This window comes from Heloderma suspectum, chromosome 4, assembly GCF_057233095.1.
Source record: "Heloderma suspectum isolate Gila_16-S chromosome 4, 16-S_ref, whole genome shotgun sequence".
NCBI lineage: Eukaryota > Metazoa > Chordata > Lepidosauria > Squamata > Helodermatidae > Heloderma > Heloderma suspectum.
The window spans coordinates 19,383,757-19,403,908 of NC_139461.1; the positions used below are offsets into that span (position 1 = coordinate 19,383,757).

Sequence of the window (20,152 nt, forward strand, 5' to 3'; positions counted from 1 at the left end):
CAAAAGGTAGGGATGCAAATGGCAGCCACTACACCACTTGCGTCCTTGCTGTTTTCATGATTGGCTACATAAATATTTACGTAGCCAATCACAAAAAGAGCAGGGACGCAAATGGCGTAGCGGCCGGCATTTGCGGCCGCAGAAGTCCAGCTGCAGCTGGCACCGGCCGGCGGCTCCACAGCCTTGCCACGGAGCGGAGCCAGCCGGGGAGGATTCCGGGGAGGGGGGGGATTGCTCGCCTCCCCCCCCCCACTGCAGAGTCCCAGACAGAACGGGGTGAGTAGTCCGCACACCCCTACTTCTGAGTAGACGTGCATAGCATTTCATGGTTACTTACATTCTTCACTGTGTAAACCAGCTATGAAAGAATATGGAGAGATAACAGCCCGCTCTAGCAATCAACTGCAGGGGAAGCAGCCAGTTTGCAAGTCATGAAAATATGTTGTAGCCAATCCATTTTTTTAATAGAAGGTGATGACAAAATTCTTTGAGTTATAGGTGGGTCCAAAGGAATGCTGTGGTTAATAGTATACATGAAGTTCACTTAATTATCTCTTTGACATGATTGTTAAATCCTCTAGAGAACTATGGTTTCTCCCGTTTGTAATGTCATCCTGCTTTTCCATTGCACAGCTGTATTGACTTGGAAGATTACTACTTTAGAAGCAAAATCAATCCTATCTTTTATATATGTATATAGCCCGCCTTTTCCCCAATATTGGGACTTAAGGCGGCTTTACAACATTAAAACATATACAATTAAAACCTATAATTTTTATTTATTTATTAATTAAATTTATTAATCGCCCATCTGGCTGGTCACCCAGCCACTCTGGGTGATGTACAGCATACAATAAAACAGCTTAAAACAATAAAATTCTACAATAAAAACATTTTCTAAAATACCCTAACCCACCCCAAATGCCTGCCTGAACAACCATGTTCTTAATGCACGGTGGAAGCTCATTAAAGAGGGGGCATGGCGGAGTTCCCTAGGGAGGGAGGGAGTTCCACAGAGTGTATTTAAATAGAAATAGAAATAAATAGAAATAGAAATACAGGTGTACAAAAGTTAAAATATAATTAAATAATCAATATTAAAATTCTAAAAATATCAAAACATTAAAAAACAATAAGAAAAATAGTATCCATCTGTCTCATATTTTCACAGGTCCAGACTAGTTATCCCCAAAGCCCTGCTGGAACAAAAAAGTTTTTACGTGCCTACGAAAGCATATCAAGGAGGGTGCCACTCTCGCCTCCCTGGGAAGGGAGTTCCAGAGCCTTGGGGCAGCCACTGAGAAGGCTTTCTCCCGCATTCCCACCGGGCGTGCCTGTGATGGTGGCGGGACAGCGAGAAGGGCTTCCCCTGAAGTTCTCAAGGCACAAGTAGGCTCATAGGGGAGAATAGGGTCTTTCAGATAACCTGGACCCGAGCCATATAGGGCTTTATAGGACATAACCAGCACTTTGAATTGTGCCCGGAAACAGACCAGGAGCCAGTGAAGCTGTTTTAACAGGGGAGTTGTATGCTCCCTGTAACCAGCCCAGTCATCAGTGTGGCAGCAGCTCTTTGAACTAGCTGAAGTTTCCGAGCACTCTTCCGAACAATACACTGTTCCCCAAATTTGCATGTCAAGCAGAACTGTGATTAGTTTAAAACTGGAAGCAAAAGCTTCCAGTCTCTCCTTAAAAGAAAGGTTAGGCAGTGTGGGAGCCTGAGACTTACTGTGGCTGGTTAACATAACAGAAAATCCTCCTTTCTTGCTACATCTGTAGTGGGTTGTGGTGTCAAAATTAGGCAGGGCATAAGAATAATCACCAAAAGCATACTCTATAGGTGTGCCCTCAATTTTTATGTATTTCAAATGAACCTTCTGTTGAATTAAATCTGTTTTATGAGGTTTAACCTAAGAAACAGGCAAACTTTAATAATTTTTAAGATGTCAGTTATTCTCTTGGCATCTGATATTTGTTTTCATAAAATAGAAGTGAGTAAGGATGGTTTCCTGTGATGACTCTGAGGTGAGAGTGTGCTTACCAAATGCAAATATAATAATAATTCTTTAAAAACCTTTCATATTTTCCAAATAGGTTGTGAAGAATTGCAGAAGCTGGATCTGACGGCTAATTTCATTGGGGAATTGTCCAGTATCATGGTCCTGAAAAACAATATACATCTTAAAGAGCTTTTCCTCATAGGAAACCCATGTACTGATTTTGAGGGCTATAGACAATTTGTGGTAGCTACTCTTCATCAACTCAAAGTATGTCTAATTTAAAATATAACTGGCAGCACCCTTCCTTTGTGTCAAGGACCAGTAACTGTTAATTCAACACATTAATACAAAATATAGAGAAGTACTTTTAGCATGTGATAAAAGTAGGGATGCCACATTTAATTGATTCATCAGTTTGATTCATCAGCTTAGAATTTTTTAGGCTGAAATCCTATGCACACTTACCTGGGAATAAGTCCCACTGAACTCAGTGGAGCCTTCTTTTGACTATACTTTTAACCAATTAATATATCTTTAATTAACTGGGCAGCAAGGAGAGATAGAGTAATAAATAATACAACTGCATATACAATTGTTTGACTAAGATTTCTTTAACTGGATGACAATTCTTAAATAAATTAATCTGGTGTTTGGGCAGATGGACAGAATTTTATGATCTTCTTGTTGTTAAATGGCTGACTTGTTTTTGATTTTTCCTTGAGCAAACGTAGTCACATGAACACCAGCCTTGCGTATAGTTTGCAGACTGTACCCTACACATAGTTAGGTTTTATGCTCCTATCTAAAACATGTTTTTTTCCATCCAGGAGTTAAAGATGACATATGTGAAGCAGCAGTAAGGCAAGCTAACATGTACACAATAACGTGTAGTCATTTTCGTAGCTACAAATTTTGACGAAGTGAGCCACATCAGGCTTCATGCACATGTGCCTGCCCCTCCCTTCTGCTCCTTCACAACTGTGAGGAGGAAATTGAAAGCTTTCGCTTCCAGTTTTAAACAAACCACAGTTTGCCATGTGGTGCGCAAATTTGGGTTAATGTAGTTCGTTTAAATTCTAGTTAGTGAGAACAAAGCACAAAAAATGTGGTTTCAGATCCTGGCTTTTTCACTATAAACAAACTGGAAGAGAAAGCCTCCAATCTCCTCACAAGCACAAAAGAGGAGGAGAAGGGAGGGGAGAGATCATGAGCCATAGCTTATTCATATAACAGGAAACCATGGTTTCTCATTACATCTGCATTGGGCCAGTATGTTGTCTTTCAGGTGGAAGGCCCAGCCTATGAGTTTCCTAAATCCAAACCCAACACACAAGCTGCTACTATTCTTAATTATGTGATGCAAAATCTTACTGAAAGTTGTCACAATTTTATATTAAGAATAACTTAATAAACATTATTGAATGTGGGATGGGTTTCTTGATTATGGTAGAGCTTTTTAATTTTTTCTCCTCTTTAAGTTTTTGGATTGCAAAGAGATACGACGTTCAGAGAGGATTCAGGCTTTGCAGAACTATCCTGAAGTAGAAAAACAAATCCAAAAGCAGGAACAGACCTACCTATTTAAAAGAAGAGAAGAAAAAGAAGAGGCCCAAAGACAGATAGAAGAAAAGTGGGAGAAGAAGAAAAAGGAGAAGCAAAAGAAACATGTGCCAGGATTTGATGGACGATGGTACACAGACATTAACTCCACCACGTATGTACCTACATTGGTTTATTTTTGTATCTTTCTTTTGATATGGATATTTTTCTGTCTTGGAAGGAAACCTACTTGGCATATGGGTAACATAAGGTTTGTGAATCACATGTCACTTTAGGACAGATAGGATGCTCATTGTCAAGGGCTCCTTGGAGGCCTCTCTCAGTCTAATCCAGTAGCCAAGTCCAGACACAGACAAAGGGATTATTTTCAAAGCTTTATTCCTTTTTTACAACTTAACAACTCTACTGTTAGCAACTAGATATGAGCAGCAGAGTACCTATGCCCTAAGTTGGAACAGTTGGTCCCCGTTTGAAAGGGAATCACTGGCAGACCCTGAACTTAAGGGTTAGGGAGAGTCCCACCCCTTTTCCCTTGGATCCTCTAGGCGCAACCATTGTTTGCGCGCCAACCGGGCACTACGCCTCCTTTCCGCGCCCTCCATTTGGCGCCGCTGTCCAGCAAGTCTGCTTCCCGTGCTCTGTCACTCCCAGGACTGCTATCTAAGCTAGGAATGCTGGTGGGAGGAATCTCTGTCAGCTGTTGGCCCTGGGAAAGATAAGCGCGCTCCTCTCCCAGGAGCGACTGCTGTTCCTCAGAATCAGAACTACTCTGGGATTCTGTGGGCTCAGTGTCCACCCTGACACTCATGCACTGAGTGTCTCAGCTGCCATTTGAAAAACTACAAAATATCTAGTTGTAACTTCATAAGAAAAATGTAGTCAGCATTCTTTGTTGCTATTGCCGTCTTTCATGTTTAGCCTACTGACGGAGTGGTTGTTGTTATTGTATTCAGTGGCTTCCAATCTGTTTCCAAGCACAACTGAAAGCGCTGGTGCTTATCTTTTAAAGCTGTACCTCACTTGGGGCCTGGGTACCTGAAGGAGCGCCTGCTTTCGTACCAGTCTGCCCTATGTATTGAGGTAATCTCTGGAGGCTTTTTTCCAGGTGCTCCCGCCATCTGAGAGGCGGATAGCAAATGGAGATATTGCCGTCTTGATTGCACCCTATTTGTGAAATCCCCCCCCCACCCCCCACCCCCCCGGCTTGCCTGGCACCTACACAGCTGTTCTTTCAGCACCAGGTGAAAACATGTTTATGGTATTCCAAAAGGTGCAAAAAGGGCCAACATGTACTTTCAAAGGGTTTTGTTATATCAGGTGTAGGGAATCTCTGGCCTGTGGAGGTTTCTCATCTGGCCTGCAGAAGCCACCTCCTCCAAGCCCCCTGGGGAGAGGAATCCCTACTGTTATCTCCAGTCAGTGGCAACAAATGGTATGTGAAGCCGGAGGCTCAGGTGCCGGATTTCCAAGCCCAGAAATACTAGCCTTGGCGGAATCTCTAAACAACGTCCAAGCGATATCCATGACTATGGGTATGCCAGAGCCAGTTTCGAGATGTTGGTGGCCCTTCGGCAAGGACACTCAGTGGCCCCCCCGTTACCCTAGCAGAGGTAGGCCATGCAAGCTATATTCTCTCAGGCCACCTCTGACCTTCATGGGTAGTTAATGCAAAGTTAGAACAGTGGCGCTCCTGGTTTGGCGAGTTCTTGTCAGGCCTGACCTCACCAGCTCCTGCACTCAGCTGTGGTGTGTATTACAGAAAAGCATGGGATGTGCTACTGGGTACAGAATTCAGCTGCCTGGGAACCTCAGCTTTCTTTTTTTTTAAAGTAAATTTTTAGCCCATATGTCTGTAAAGATACGGTTGAAAATCTGTGGGCAACGCCTTCGCAAAGTCAGAAGCCAGGGGACTTGCTGAACGGGATCTCCAGGTAGTGGGACTCAGCTTTCCTATCCTGTGTAGCTCCTTGGATCTTCCCATGGTTATTAAAACATGAAAAAGTTTAACAACTGCAGAAAATATTATCAAATGTAATAATAAAGGATGATGTTTGTCCGTCTGTCTGTTGGCACCATGACCATGAGACCTAGACACCTGAAACTTGGCATGCATACTATGAGGACCCTAGGGGTGTGCCCCTCAGGCTTATTTTGGTTTTTAAAATGCATTAATTCTTTTAAATTAATTTGAAGGTGTCCCTGCAGTACCATATTCAGTCACAAGGTGGCAGACATCCCTAACCAGTGCATAGCTTACAGTCAATATGGTCTGAAGCCTGAGGGAGTAGTCCAAGGGACAGAGTTATATGCCTACCCTTGCCCCCTGTGGGGCAGCCACCCGTCCCAGGGGAATGGAGTGGACAGGCTCTATCCTCAGGGGCTATAGGGATGCGCCATGGCAGGGGTTATGCCTACGGTTGCCAGCGGGTGTGCCTTTACTCAGACGGGGTGTGCACAGTGTGTCCACTTCAGACAGCTGCTTAAATTTGCTTGAAGGCTTCACTGTATCAAAGGGCCATTTCAGCCCATGTGAAGCTGGGTCTGTTTGCTAGTACAAAATAAGAGAAATCTTGTCAATTTGTTCAGCTTGCATATACAGGTCCCAGAAACCTGATCCTCAAAATTTGGTTTGTCTGAGCACAGAATTCATTCATTCATTTTAGGATGGCAGATACACACAGCCTCGGCTACATCTGTCATGAATAGAACAAGGGAAAAGTATTTCTCAGTTGAGCCTTCTCTGCATTGGGCATGACCCGTAGATTCATGGGGCAAAATCCGTGCTGTTGAAGTGGAAGGAAACTTTGAGACGCTTACCCAACCAGGCTGGATATAACAGAATTTGCCAGTTGTCCTAGGACTGCAGAACTGAAGGGCAGCACACTCTGGCCTCATCTATTAGCCAGGGACCACTGGGAAGTTGCATCCTCTGCCTCCAGGAAGACCATTATGGCAAGAGGAAGACCAACCTGACTCCATCTGTAGGCCAAGAAGAAGCAGCTGCAGGGAGCTTTCTTCCTCACCCTTCCAAGAAGAACATCCAGCTCCAACTGACAATTGCCTTGCAATTACAGAGCTGAACAGAAATATGCTTTGGCCCCATGCATCAACCAGAGGAGTAAGGGCTGCTGGATACATGGTGGAAGAGCACTGTCTGATTTAAATAATGTTTCAAGGATTATTCTTCTGTGTTTTGCTTTCCAGCTGCTACTCTGTAGAAGAGAGAGAGAACCTCCAGAAGGCTGAAGAAGGAAATGAATACCATAAATTAGTGATAGAGGAAGATGATGAAGAAGAGAGAGCCTTTTGGGAGGAACCTGTGCCTCACACTCCAGAGGCTAGGTTAGAGGCTCACAGATACACTGAAGGAAAAAAGAAAGCAAAAGAAGATAGGTATATGTAATTGTCATTAGTATTTCCTACACTAATGGTAAATGTGGTTTTTTAAAAATTTTGCACATGTTTGCCATGATTTCCTCTTATCTAAAAGATCAGATATTGTTTTTGCCCCTAAATACCATCTTTCATTTTTCCCTCCTATCTCAGCTGCATTTAATGTGCCTAATGCTTTCTAGTGCACACAGCATTTTCATTGCAGATGTCGACTATGCATTCCTGCTATAGAATGTGTCTGTATAAATGCTCTTGTTGGATGCGGGGTAGAAATGCAATCAATCAGTCAATCAATCAATCAATGCTACAGGGGTTCAGGGGTTGTGGAGGATGAAGCAACAGGGGAAACAAGCTGGGTCATGGGTACAGATAAAAGTTAGGGTAAGAAAGATCATGTAGAGGAAAATATAAAGGCTGGGAGGTGATTCTGTGGCAGGAAACAACAGGGAGCTGGGTCGGGAGGCCAGACGTTTTCCTAGCTGTGTGGGATCTGCTTATCCAAGAGCAGCTCTTTCACAGCTGGGCCTGATCACATGGGTCTGAGTCTTTCCCATGGAACTGGTGCTTGCATGTTTCCTTATGTAGGAAAAATGTTTCCATAAAATGTATGGAAACATTTCCATAAATGCTGGCATGTTTCCTTATGTAGGAAAAATATTTCCATAAAAAAATGTTTCCATAAAATGTATGGAAACATTTCCATAAATGCTTGCATGTTTCCTTATGTAGGAAAAATGTTTCCAGACCTGCTTATTGGGATACTTTTTAACCTGAGATGTTGGGGATCGAACAGGGGACCTTCTGTGTGAAAATCAGTATTCTGATGCAGAGCTACAGCCCCCTTCCCCCTCAAGGATGAAAATGGTTAAGCATGTGGCTTGGAGAAAGACCTTCGCCCAAAGGGATGTGTCACCAGCATCAGCTGTTCACAGGCTGTGCAACATTAGCATGCAGTAGAACCCACATTTTCCTGCTCCGGTGACACATCGCAGTTGTACAAGGAGCAGGGAATGACGGTCTTCTCTTAAAAGCCCCATGGTTCTTGACACCATTAAGGCTCACACTCCACAATATTTGCAGTATGCACTGCTGCTAAAACATTTATTGAAATCCCCTTGTACTTCACTAGCAAAGACAGAGCATTGAGCATCAGGAATCTTTAGAAACGCTCTGTAGGAGAGGTGAAGATGGCTTATAAAAGCGATATTTTTCATAGGAGATTATAAGGTGCCTCTCCTTACACTATAAGGGTGGTGTGGGGGGGGGGGAGATTTTAGTTTAAAATCCTGCCTCCGAAACAGAGTCAAATTAATGTTACCGGGCATTCCAGGTAGTAACATCTGTACAAGTCCTCAGGATAAGATGACTTCCCTAATGCAGACTCTTAGGCCTGAATTCAACATACTGTTACTAGAAGAAACTGCTGCACTAGGAGAACTCTGCTGCCTTTTCCTAAGCAGCTGCGCAAGTACTAGTGAACCACTTTGTAAACCTAAGATCGGCAAGCAGTTGCACAGCCAGTTGCACAAGTGGAACTTGAGTGGAATGCTCCCCCTTGTGCATAGTTTGGAACTTTGCTTCCACTAGCATCATGTTATTTGCACTAGCGGAATGATGTTGTTCCATGCAACGCTGAACCAGGAAGTCTCTGGTTCAGATCTTGTGATCTGTGCCAGAAATACACTTCTTGGGCTCAGATGGTGAGGACATTTAAAAGTTATCCCAGCCATGCGGGAGCTGCACATGGATAAGAGGCTCCCATGTGACTGGGAGGATGGTCTTAGGCAAGTCATTCTGTCTTCAGCACCCACCCGTAATAATACCTACCTGCCCTACAGGGTTGTTGTGAGGATTACTGTAGACACCAAATGATGATAGACTAATAATAATGTCTCCCTCCAACCCGCCTTGATACGCACTAGGGAGAACCTGCAAATGGGGTAGATTATATTCCCTCCACTGCTTCCCCCCACCCCCCACATGCTTGGCTCCTACACTGGTTTCCTTCCCTGCATTAGTTCATCTCTAGCCTGAGGTCACTGGGGCAGCTATAGCTGGAACTTGCAACCCCAGTCCTTTCAGCAGTCACAGTAGGATCACAACCTACAATATGGGAAGCTCCAAACAGTAACTGTTACTTATTTTTATGTATTTATTTATTACATTTCTATACCACCCAATAGCTGAAGCTCGCTGGGCAGTTCACAACAATTAAAGCCATAAAATAGTATGCAATAGTTCTGTTGTACAAAAAATGTGTTTGTGACCCACCCTGCCCCTGGGAAGACAGAAGCCCTTCAGTTTAAGAAACACTGGCTTAGGTATATTGGATTGTATCCAGATTTACTCATCCTTAGAGTTGATCCATTGATATTAATGGGACTTAAGTTAGTCTTGACTTCAGAAGTCATATTTGTAGAATAGTTTCTAGTTCTAGTGCTTATAAAGATACAGCCACCGCCACAGCATTAGCATTCAGTGTGATATAACCCTACATTTAGGGTGGGCAGAAGATATATTTGGATCCACTGGTACATCTCTGGGTGATTTGCAATAGGTCAGCAAGGCTTTCTGACTCCAAATGTTTGACCATAGCAGCAGAAACAACAAAAAGGACTTCCTCCACCCCACTCCCTGTTTTAAATTATACTGCTGAAACAAAAAAAGCCAGGGGTTACCAGGAGTAGATTTTTGGGTGGAAGAACTGTGAGCTCTGTTCAGTTTTGTTCCTCAAAATAAATTCTTCGACTTAGAATTCTTTAATTCTAAGTATATGTCTTTTGCCCCAGGCTATAGTTGGTGGATCTCAGGGTACTAGTAAGTAACAAAGTAGATCCTGCAAGCCTGAATTCTGCCCACCCCTGTTTGTGTTCCAAGTACCATGGAGAGTGTCTCTTTTCTAGTGTCCCATTTCAGTGAGATCAACCAAGAGTTCTTCTTCCATAACAATACTATCCATGCCCTATGTTTGAACAGGGCATATTTACCTTGATTCTAAGTACATTCCCTTGGAAGTAAGTTTCATTAAAATAAGATGCTTAAGACTAGAATGCTAGAGAAGCATTATTGGAGACGGGAAGATCCCTCTGTTTGGACTGGCACTTGGTAGCCAAGGATCAAGCCAATTAGAAATGGCATTGCAACTGACTGTAGTTTTACTTTATTTGCTTTTCTAATGTAAAGCAATATCTCAGTCTATCCTCTCTTAGTGTTAAAAATAAATGTTTTTTGTGTTTTAATCAAAAGCTAAATCATACTCAACAGGTTTTCTCTTGTATATCCATTCCTGTCTTTGTTACCTCACAGAAGGAATAAGAATGTAAAGAGAATCAAAAATGAGGAATTCCTTTCTTGCTTTTTTGACAGAGAACAAGCCAAAAAAGAGAAGCCCCCAAGGACTTTGATCACCCCAGAAGGAAGAGTTCTGAATGTAAATGAACCCAAGTATGTGAAGAGAAACGATAACCTAGGATGAGCTGCTTTTTAGCAAAGGAATTGGTTAAGTGATGCAAGGTTTTGATAATTTACCAGAAATAGATAGTTTTGTCCGAGCCTAAAATCTCATGGCCTAAATGAAGAAAAAAATGAACATTTTCCTATTTCCCCCAAATGCCGGACACTCTTGTTGCAGAATTTGGAGGATTTTAGATACCTCATGTGTATCTAAATGAGAATTTAGATAACTTATAAGACACCATGTGTAGGTTTTTCCAGCCCCTTAGAATTAAAGATGATGTGACCTTGACCATCTTTCTTTCTTTATTCAGACTAGATTTGTCATTGAGGAAAAAACCTCACCAAAATTAACACCATTTTATTGTCACAGAGATTATGATTACAGCATACTTGAGTGCTATGAGGAGAAAGAAGAACAGTGGCAGGGAAGAAATATTGGTGTTTACCTTCAGAATCTCTCAAGAAACTCACAGTTTTATTGATGTCTCCGCTTTGCTGTAACAATGTGTTGACAGCTGTACAAAAATTGGAGTAGCTTTCTTATGTGAGGACAAGAAGTATGTAATACCTTAAAATGTTGTGTTGGCAGATCAGAATTATGGTTCTGGGAGCTACAGACACATTGAAGAAAGCTCTAGAGCCCTAGAGACTTGCGTTGTCAATAGTTACTGAATGATATGTACTGTTATCTCCTTTCAGTGAATTCATACCAGGGGGCACATTTTGATAAATTGTTATACAGTTTGGGGAGAAGCACCAATGACAACATCATTTTATGGTTTGTTTAGTTGTAACAAGCGGAATTTGAAAATTCAGTGGCTTCAAGGAAACCATTAGCTTCTCCCAAATTATAAAAAGTTTAATGATAAAAATAAGAGTAAAGTTCTATTCCCCCTTGATATAGGTGATGTTTCTAAGTATTCAGAAAGGATTTTTTTCTTAATGAAAAGCTTCTCATATCCCTTGGGACTTCTAGTCCCTTAACAATGACTCTCAAGAGCCCTCCTTCCTTTCCCTCAAACACATAATCCTTCATAAAAATAAAAACCCAAAACTATTTTTTCACCCAAAGCAAATCAGATATACAGTCAGGGCCAGAAATATTGGAACAAGGATAACTGTTTTGGCAGTTGAGCTCTATACACAACCACATTGAAGTTGAAAGGAAACATACCCAGATGGGAGCGAAGTCAGGACTTTCAGCTGTAATTTAAGGGGCTTGGCAAAAGTGAGGCACTAACCATTCAGGACTGAAGGCAAAAGGAGAAGGGGACGGCAGAGGATGAGATGGCTAGATAGCATCACCGATACAATGAATATGAACTTGAGCACACTCCGGGAGAGAGCGCAGGACAGGAAGGCCTGGCGTGCTATGGTCCATGGGGTCACGAAGAGTCGGACACAACTGAATGACTGAACAACAACAACCATTCAGGAAGTACAGTCAGTGGCATACACACACACCCATCGTTGGTGGCTCATAAGTAATGGAACAAATGGCTGACAAGCAGCTGCATGGCCAGGTGTGGCCTGTTTCCTGGGCACCCCATGACCAATCAAGCAGATAAAGGGCCTGGAGAAGGTTCTGAGTGTTACATTTGCATTTGGTAGCTGTTCACTGGAACTCCCAACATGAGGTCCGAAGAGGTGTCCATGCGATTGAAGGAGGCCATCATTAGGCTGAGGAAACAAAATAAACCCATCAGAGAGATAGCAAAAACAGTTGGAGTGGCCAGTACAACAGTTTTGAACATCCTGAAAAAGAAGGAATTAACTGGCAAGCTCAGCAACAGCAAAAGGCCTGGCAGACCACGGAAGGCAACTAAAGTGGATGACCACAGAATGCTGCCCATGGTGAAGAGGAACCCTTTCACAACATCTAGCCAGGTCAAGAACACACTTGCAGAGGTAGGCATGTAGTTGTCGACATTTGCAATCAAGAGACGGCTTTATGAATGTAAATACAGAGGCTTCACAACAAGGTGGAAACCACTAGTAACACTCAAGAACAGACAGGCCAGATTAGCCTTCACCAGCAAACACCTAAAAAAAGCCTGCCCAATTCTGGAATAAGGTTTTTGGACTGATGAAACCAAGATTAACTTGTACCAGAATGATGGGAAGAGAAAAGTATGGAGAAGAAAAGGAACAGCTCATGATCCAAAGCATACCACATCATCTGTCAAACATGGTGGAGGCAGTGTTATGGCATGGGCATGTATGGCTGCCAATGGAACCAGGTCACTGGTGTTTATTGATGACCTGACTGCTGATAAAAGCAGCAGGATGAATTCTGAAGTGTATCGGGCTATACTTTCTGCTCAGATCCAGCCGAATGTTACCAAACTGATAGGACACCGCTTCACATTGCAGATGGATAATGACTCAAAACATACAGCAAAAGCTACCCAAGAGTTTCTCAAGGCAAAGAAGTGGGATGTTCTTCAATGGCCAAGTCAGTCACCTGATCTCAACCCAGTGGAGCATGCTTTTCTCTTACTGAAGACAAGACTGAAGGCAGAAAGACCCACAAACAAGCAGCAGCTGAAGGCAGCTGCAGTAAAGGCCTGGCAAAGCATCTCGAGGGAGGAAACTCGGCATTTGGTCATGTCCATGGGTTCCAGACTTCAAGCAGTCACTGACTGCAAAGGATTTTCATCCAGGTATTAAAGGCGATCCTTCAGTTTGCAATGATGTTGGTTTGTTCCATTACTTATAAGCCACCAACGATGGGTGTGTGTGTATGCCGCTGGCTGTACTTCCTGAATGGTTAGTGCCCCACTTTTGTCAAGCCCCTTGAATTACAGCTGAAAGTCCTGACTTCGCTCCCATCTGGGTGTGTTTCCTTTCAACTTCAATGTGGTGGTGTACAGAGGCCAACTGCCAAAACAGTTATCCTTGTTCCAATATTTCTGGTCCTGACTGTATTTGTACTAATTTGATTAATGTTCATAATTTATTCCAGTTGTTCATTTTGTGTTTTCTTGTCTCCAAGTTTTTTATGTCTCCATCCAGCATGTTCTCACCATAAATCACAAAAGATATTTGAAATAGATTATGGTCTCAAGAGATTATTCACGCTTATTATTTCCTAATACGAGATGACTCTTGCAGTTGATTCTGATGACTTAATTCAAGTGGAAAAGGATGTTGAAGATTTTTATATGCAGTTTGATCTCTAACTGATGAATCGCAATCTACTAATCAATCATGACTATCAACTTATTTCAAAGATTTACCTTCCATGTAAATTCTGCATGCTTAAGGGGGCTTTGGATGTGTTTCTCAAACATTCCATGTTATATAGAGTGCCACTTTTGAAACTGAGCAGTGATATGGCAATGAAGGGCGTGGCAGTGTCTGTCTGCTCTTCAAAGAAAAGCAAAATCTCAGAGGGCATACCAAAAGGAGTTATTTGGTTGCCCACCAATGTCATGTCACTTGGCAATAATAATAAAATGTCTTTTCCCACAATTCAGTTTCATAAAGGCATTTTAATGCATATGCAAAATGTTGGATTAATGGGATCAAACTGTATCAAGGAAATAATATAAGAGTAATAGCAATAGCAATAATAATAGTAATACTATAAGGCTATATATAGCATTTTGAGGGTTCAAAGTGCTTCACTTACATTATATTGTTGAAATTCTTAAACGATCCTGTAAGGTGTGTCCCTTTTATCCCCATATTGCAGAACATGGGTTGAGGCTGAGAAAATGCTTCCCTAAGGCTACCAAGACACAAAATACAAACCAGGCACTTCCCAGTTCCTAGCTGAGTATCTTAGCCACTATACTGCACTACCTCCTTTCTCTCACAGGTGTTTGCAGCCCCACCCCATGAGGTATCCTGTCCTATACTGGATGGAGAACATCTAAAATGAAGATGAGCACATACTGTAGATCAAACAGATGTATCGGAACAGTTGTGCAGAAAGACTGTACTTTGCATATCTGAGATCCAATCCCTGAGTAGTAGGTGAAGGGAAAGACCCCTGTGAGACCATGCTATTGTCAAAGAAGACAGTAGTCTCATCTAGTGTAAGGCAGCTTCCTGTGTTCCTATCCCAGATACCTGTGTAATTTTACTGATCTCCTGGATGGTTTCCTCCAAGATTTCAGTATGTAGTATAATTCATAGCTCTTTCAAATAATGAGATGTTAAAAAGAACTTAGCAAAATAAAATTTTGCCCTATATAGATAAAATACAAACATTATCCCTCCCAGTTAGCTTTTTGCCAGCAGGTGTCTCTCTTCTAGCATGAATATCTAGCTTGAATTAAACTGAGATTGTGTCATACTCCCAACATCTTCTGGCTTAAAAACCAGCAGTGAAGTAGATCATTGTTCATATATTTATTCAGGATTCTACAGAGATATTAAGAGTAGTATGTCTTGTTAACTACCAGACCATGTCAGCATGAATATAAAACTACTGTCAATTGAAGTCTGAATACTGCTCTTCACTCTGTTGTATTTATACTGCACAAATCTTTTTGCTATTATTGTTAGGCTTCCTTTCTCCTTGAAAGATGATGAAGAAAACAACCAATTCATCCTGGATCTTGCTGTTTACAGGTCAGCATGAATAATTTTATTTGCACCTTTGCTTGGCCTCCTTTTAAACACTGCTACATGTTATTGGATACTCATAATCTGTCTTTTATTCACATTTTCCTGTACACAATGGTTAGGGTTAAATTGCTCACAGGAAGTGATCAGGATTAAACTACACAAGTCTCTCTGAGTGTACCCCTACGTGCTTCCTAATGGGCCAAATAACTGTGTTGGGGGAGGAGAGGGCAATTTACATCAGAAACATGCCTCAAGAGAGAAGGAACACACCATAGCCACAGTTGAACTCACCACCCCCATACACACACGCACACACAACTGCTTAAAAAAATATTAAAGAGACAGGAGATCCAATCGCATCTCATTTTGGCCCTTAGTGCGAGGCTGCTGAACTGGAATTCATTTGCAGGCTTGACACAATTTCATCAGGCCTTAATCCAAACAGAGTTGGTTGTCTCAGTACAGCAGTAATAATCTGATGTGTGATTTCATGCAAATTGAGCCCAGCCCATGATTTCTGTTGCCTGTGCCTGGCCCCACCCACGGACCGATTTCGTTATTACTGAATCCTGTTGTTACTGTTTTTCCCATTGATTTCCTAATATAACTAATTCCAGTATATTTGTGTGTGTAGTATTGTGAGTTTTCTGCCAGATTGCTCTCAGACAGAGAATCTCAGTTTTGGTTTTGCTTGATTTGACAAAGAATCTTCAGTGGCTATGGCTATTTCCTGAATGGGCAGTTCACTTGTATGGGAAGGGTCAGGATCTAGGATGAATACTCGGAAGGTGTATGAGTGAGTGTGAGTGTGTGTGTGTGTATGAGAGAGAGAGAGAGAGAGACCACAATTTGCAATTTTTGAGTGAAAGAAAAGCGAAAGAGAGATGAGGGTTTAGCCCTTGAGGAGGGCTGCAACAATTTGCTCTCTTGGGATCTGCTGCTTCTTTGTAGGCAATGTCTAATTGTTTCTAGTAGCCTCTGCTTATGTATTTGTAAATTAAGCTAATATTATAAAGGCATTATATGTCTCCAGTGCACTCTCTGTATAAAATCTTTCCTGTCCAACATTGTAATACATGTGCCAGTCCTTAAGAGGCCTCAAGACTCTTTGTTGTCATAAATATTATGGAAGTCAAAGACAAAGAGCGCCTACTGTTTTCATTGGCTCAGAAGAAAGAGGGAAGCAAAAGTATGTGTTCTGAAGTGCCTGAAGGTAAAAATTTTGCAAAAGATAGAGGGTTGTCCCACTGATTCTCAGTACTAGAAAATAGCACAGCATATTTTAAGCATCCTTCTGAATTGGACAGGTTTATGGGTAAAGCACTATGCCTTTTGATGTAAACATGACCCAGGCCAAGAGGGAGCTGAGAACCACTAGGCTCAACTGACTTCTTCTTCTTCTTCTCCTTCTCCTTCAGACATTTGGACATCTCACTGCTTGATGTTGATGTACAGCCTGCTTATGTCCGAGTAATGATCAAGGGAAAGGTTAGTACTCATTGGTGATAGTTGCTTTGAGTAAAAAAAAAAAAAACCAATAACAAATGTCAATTTAATTTGGACTTGTTTTCTGTTTCTGATTTTAGCTCTTCCTTTAGTGTGTGAGCCTTTACTTTCTCTACTGATGTGATTGGTCCTGTGGGCTATGAGGAAAGGAGAATGGCATCTTGTTTAGAGAGGGAAAGGCTGCTCAGGCATAGGGAGCAGCACGGCACAAAGCAATGGAGCTGGCGTGGGGCAAAGTGACAAAAAAGAGGGCAAAGGCTTATGTGGCATGAGCTTACGTGATGTGAAAGGAGTGAGAGCCAGTTCAAACCTGCAGAACTAATACATCAAGCTGCTTGTTGATGTGCTGCTTGGGAAACTTCTTGATTGAATGGTCCTCCAGACATTGATAAGACCTAAGAGGAATGCTCAGTGAGGAGCTTATTGCATGATGACGATGATGATGATGACGATGATGATGCAGGACTAGACTGAAGGCAAGACATTGCAGAAAGTGACTTGCCTATGATCATCCAGTAATTCTATGGATGAGCCAAGACATCATTAACACATCATTAAAAGTGGGGTGTCCATGTTCAAACATAATAGGTACCTAAATGGGGACAGTGAAGGCAGGGTAGAGGAAGTTCTCCAGCAACACAAGAGGCCATAAAAGTAGGCAGAAGTCAGATCAATCCCCACCCACCCCACCCCCCTTGCATATGCTCCCATTACGCCATCAGGAAGTACCATAGTCAGCAGTGGAGAATGTGTGGACTAACTCCCGGGATCTGCAGGGGAGCAAGGAAACTGTGTTCCCCTTCAGCCAGCATAAGGAGCTTCCAGGAGGCAGGATCACAGATGTTTAATTTTGCCACCTTCATATTGCAGCACCGCACAGACTTGCAAAAATAAGTCTAGTGAAGAACTATGATGTTTTTAAATTTTTGTTGCAGTAGTTCAGTCATTAAGTCGTGTCCGACTCTTCGTGACCCCATGGACCATAGCACGCCAGGCCTTCCTGTCCTCTGCTCTCTCCCGGAGTGTGCTCAAGTTCATATTCATTGCATCGGTGATGCTATCTAGCCATCTCATCCTCTGCCGTCCCCTTCTCCTTTTGCCTTCAGTCTTTCCCAGCATCAGGGTCTTTTCCAGTGAGTTTTCTCTTCGCATTAGGTGGCCAAAATATTTGAGCTTCAGCTTCAGTTTCTGTCCTTCCAATGAGCACTCAGGGTTGATTTCCTTTAAGACTGATTTGACCTCCTTGCAGTCCAGGGGACTCGTAAGAGTCTTCTCCAGAACCACAGTTCGAAAGCATCAATTCTTCGGCGCTCAGCCTTCCTTACAGTCCAGCTCTCACAGCCATACGTTGCTACTGGGAAAACCATAGCTTTGATTATACAAATCTTTGCCTGTATGCCAAATGACATAGCTGTTGCTGCACTGCAGAACCTCATGGGCAACGCTGCTGGTCTGTTCAGGATCTTCCTGCCTGCTGACTGTCACTCGCACAGTACCCCTCCTCCCCTGCAGTTGCTTCACAGGCAAAGGGAGGTTGACACCTTCCTTTGCCTTCAAAGCAACTTATAGAAAGAGGGTGAAATTGGCCTCAGAGACAGCACACCCCTTTGGCACAGTATCTTTATGCCCAGTTGCCTTCCTGAACTCACTGCAGGCACAAAGTGACAGATGTGCTCTCTCCAGAAAGTAGTTTCAGGGACAAGGGGGTCTCAGCAATCACCTTTGGAGCAGACCAGGGCCGGGGGATTTACTCAGACAGACTATGCACCTGTTCAATACATCGTGTCTGAGCCCATTTTTCTACCCACTACACTTGTTTTAAGTGGGGTGGGGGGAATTTGGCTCAGAGAAAGTTTGCTTTATCCCACCTCTCCCCTCCAGTGAATTCATTTGTGGGTAAAGAAAGGGAGCAAAGGAATAACTCAGCTTCGTTTCTGCCGTCTTCTCTTTCCCTGCAGTTTCTTTTGTTTTCCCATTTACAGTTCTCCTAGTTCCAGGTCTACTGAGTTGCACTAGTTCTGTTTCATGACATCAGTAAAAATGAAATAAGGTTATTTCCTCTAAAGGCATTGTGGTGGTAAATACTGGAAACCAAATGAAAAAAAAGTCTAATTTGTTTGTCATTTGCCATGTACCATCTGTGTGTCTTTCTTCAAGGTTGTGTGTGTGTGTGTGTGTGTGTGTGTGTGCTCACCTTCTCCTATGCTGGAGTGTAAATCTAGCTAGCTTTTAAAAAGAAGCCTTGCCACATTGCATCTAATACATGCAGCTGAGATATTTTACAATTGTTAAAAAGCAATTTTAGGATTATTGTGCAAAGGCAAAATCCAGTTGCAATACATTATTGACTGATGGTGCCAAAAGGCCCTAAAAGCACAATCCTATGCAGGTTTAGAATTAGAGGTTTACTGAATTGTAGGACTTTTTTCCATCTAAACCTGCGTAGGATTGCACCCTAAGTCAAGTTCTCCTTTCAAACCAATTTCTTGCTAAAACTCACTTTATTTGAGATAACTTTAAGGTAACCTTTCATAAGCATGAAAATAATTAGTCCTAAGAGCTGTAATTTATAGTGAACAGAGAGAGTTGAATATTTTTTGTTTTAATCCCTCTAGGTCTTGCATTTCCTTCATATGTGTTTTTTTAAACCTAGTGCTATTAAGATAAGCTAAAAATTAGAAGCCTGTTTTAATCATACTACTAAATGCAGATTAAAATTACTTCCTATCTAAAATAGACTATCATAATTATTCTCATTTGGTTGCCAGTATAACTTAAGCACCATGTTATAACCTTCTTTAAAAATCTCATTTTTCAGTGACAACATTGAAGAAATACCAATATATGAAGACATATATCTAATCTATATACACTTGCACACACATCATACTTACAGCGTAAATGAAGACTATTTAAGATGTAAACCACCCATCAGGAGTGGTATTAATATATATCGCAAGAGAGATTTAAGTCAGTAAATCCCTTCAGATCAAAGACATGTTATTCATATTACTGCATATTTTCTATCTAGGTCATAAATGTTTTATTCTTCCAGATTAGTATTTCCTATCTCCATAAGCCCAGAAAAATAAATCTGGTAAACTTCAGATGTTTTAATTACCGGTATGTCAAATAATGTAGTTCTTTGTATATGCATTTGGGTTTTTTTTAGCCATTTCAGCTTGTGCTTCCAGCAGAAGTGAGGCCAGATAATAGCACTGCTAGAAGATCTCAGACGACCGGACATTTGGTTATCAGCCTACCAAAGGTAGGACAAGATGTTCAACAGAGATGCTAAAATGCACCTTCAGCTTTGACCTGCTTCCTGTACATTCTTCTTCCTTCCTCTGTGTGTTCTTTCCTTCAGGCATTGCAAATGTCATGATAAAAATGTTCCCTACAGCACCTCCTATCATGTGACTACAAAGATTGTGGACCGCATCAAACATGAAAAACTGTATAACCAACATAGCTTAAAAGGGGGACCACAATGAGCTGGGTTACCAACTTATGGTGGCCTCCTTTCTGAAGGGGCTGCTGCTTTAATCACACCTTCAGAGTTCTCAGTCCAGGGTGCTGTGATGCTGCTTAGATACCTTGCCTGAGTCTCTACCAGAATAGCAATCTCTTTTCACACCATAGACCTTGGGGACTTGAGA

The 20,152-nt window shown here is 42.1% G+C and overlaps 1 protein-coding gene across 1 annotated transcript in view; it reads left to right on the plus strand.

The window, feature by feature from the left end:
• DNAAF11 (dynein axonemal assembly factor 11) overlaps positions 1 to 20,152 on the plus strand; it is a 52,321-nt gene that overhangs the window by 12,357 nt on the left and 19,812 nt on the right. Inside the window, exons 4-10 of the mRNA XM_084848764.1 lie at positions 2,095 to 2,267; positions 3,479 to 3,714; positions 6,765 to 6,953; positions 10,320 to 10,397; positions 14,925 to 14,990; positions 16,406 to 16,475; positions 19,666 to 19,761. Coding sequence (XP_084704890.1) covers positions 2,095 to 2,267; positions 3,479 to 3,714; positions 6,765 to 6,953; positions 10,320 to 10,397; positions 14,925 to 14,990; positions 16,406 to 16,475; positions 19,666 to 19,761 — 908 coding nt within the window. The remainder of the gene's footprint in view (positions 1 to 2,094; positions 2,268 to 3,478; positions 3,715 to 6,764; positions 6,954 to 10,319; positions 10,398 to 14,924; positions 14,991 to 16,405; positions 16,476 to 19,665; positions 19,762 to 20,152) is intronic.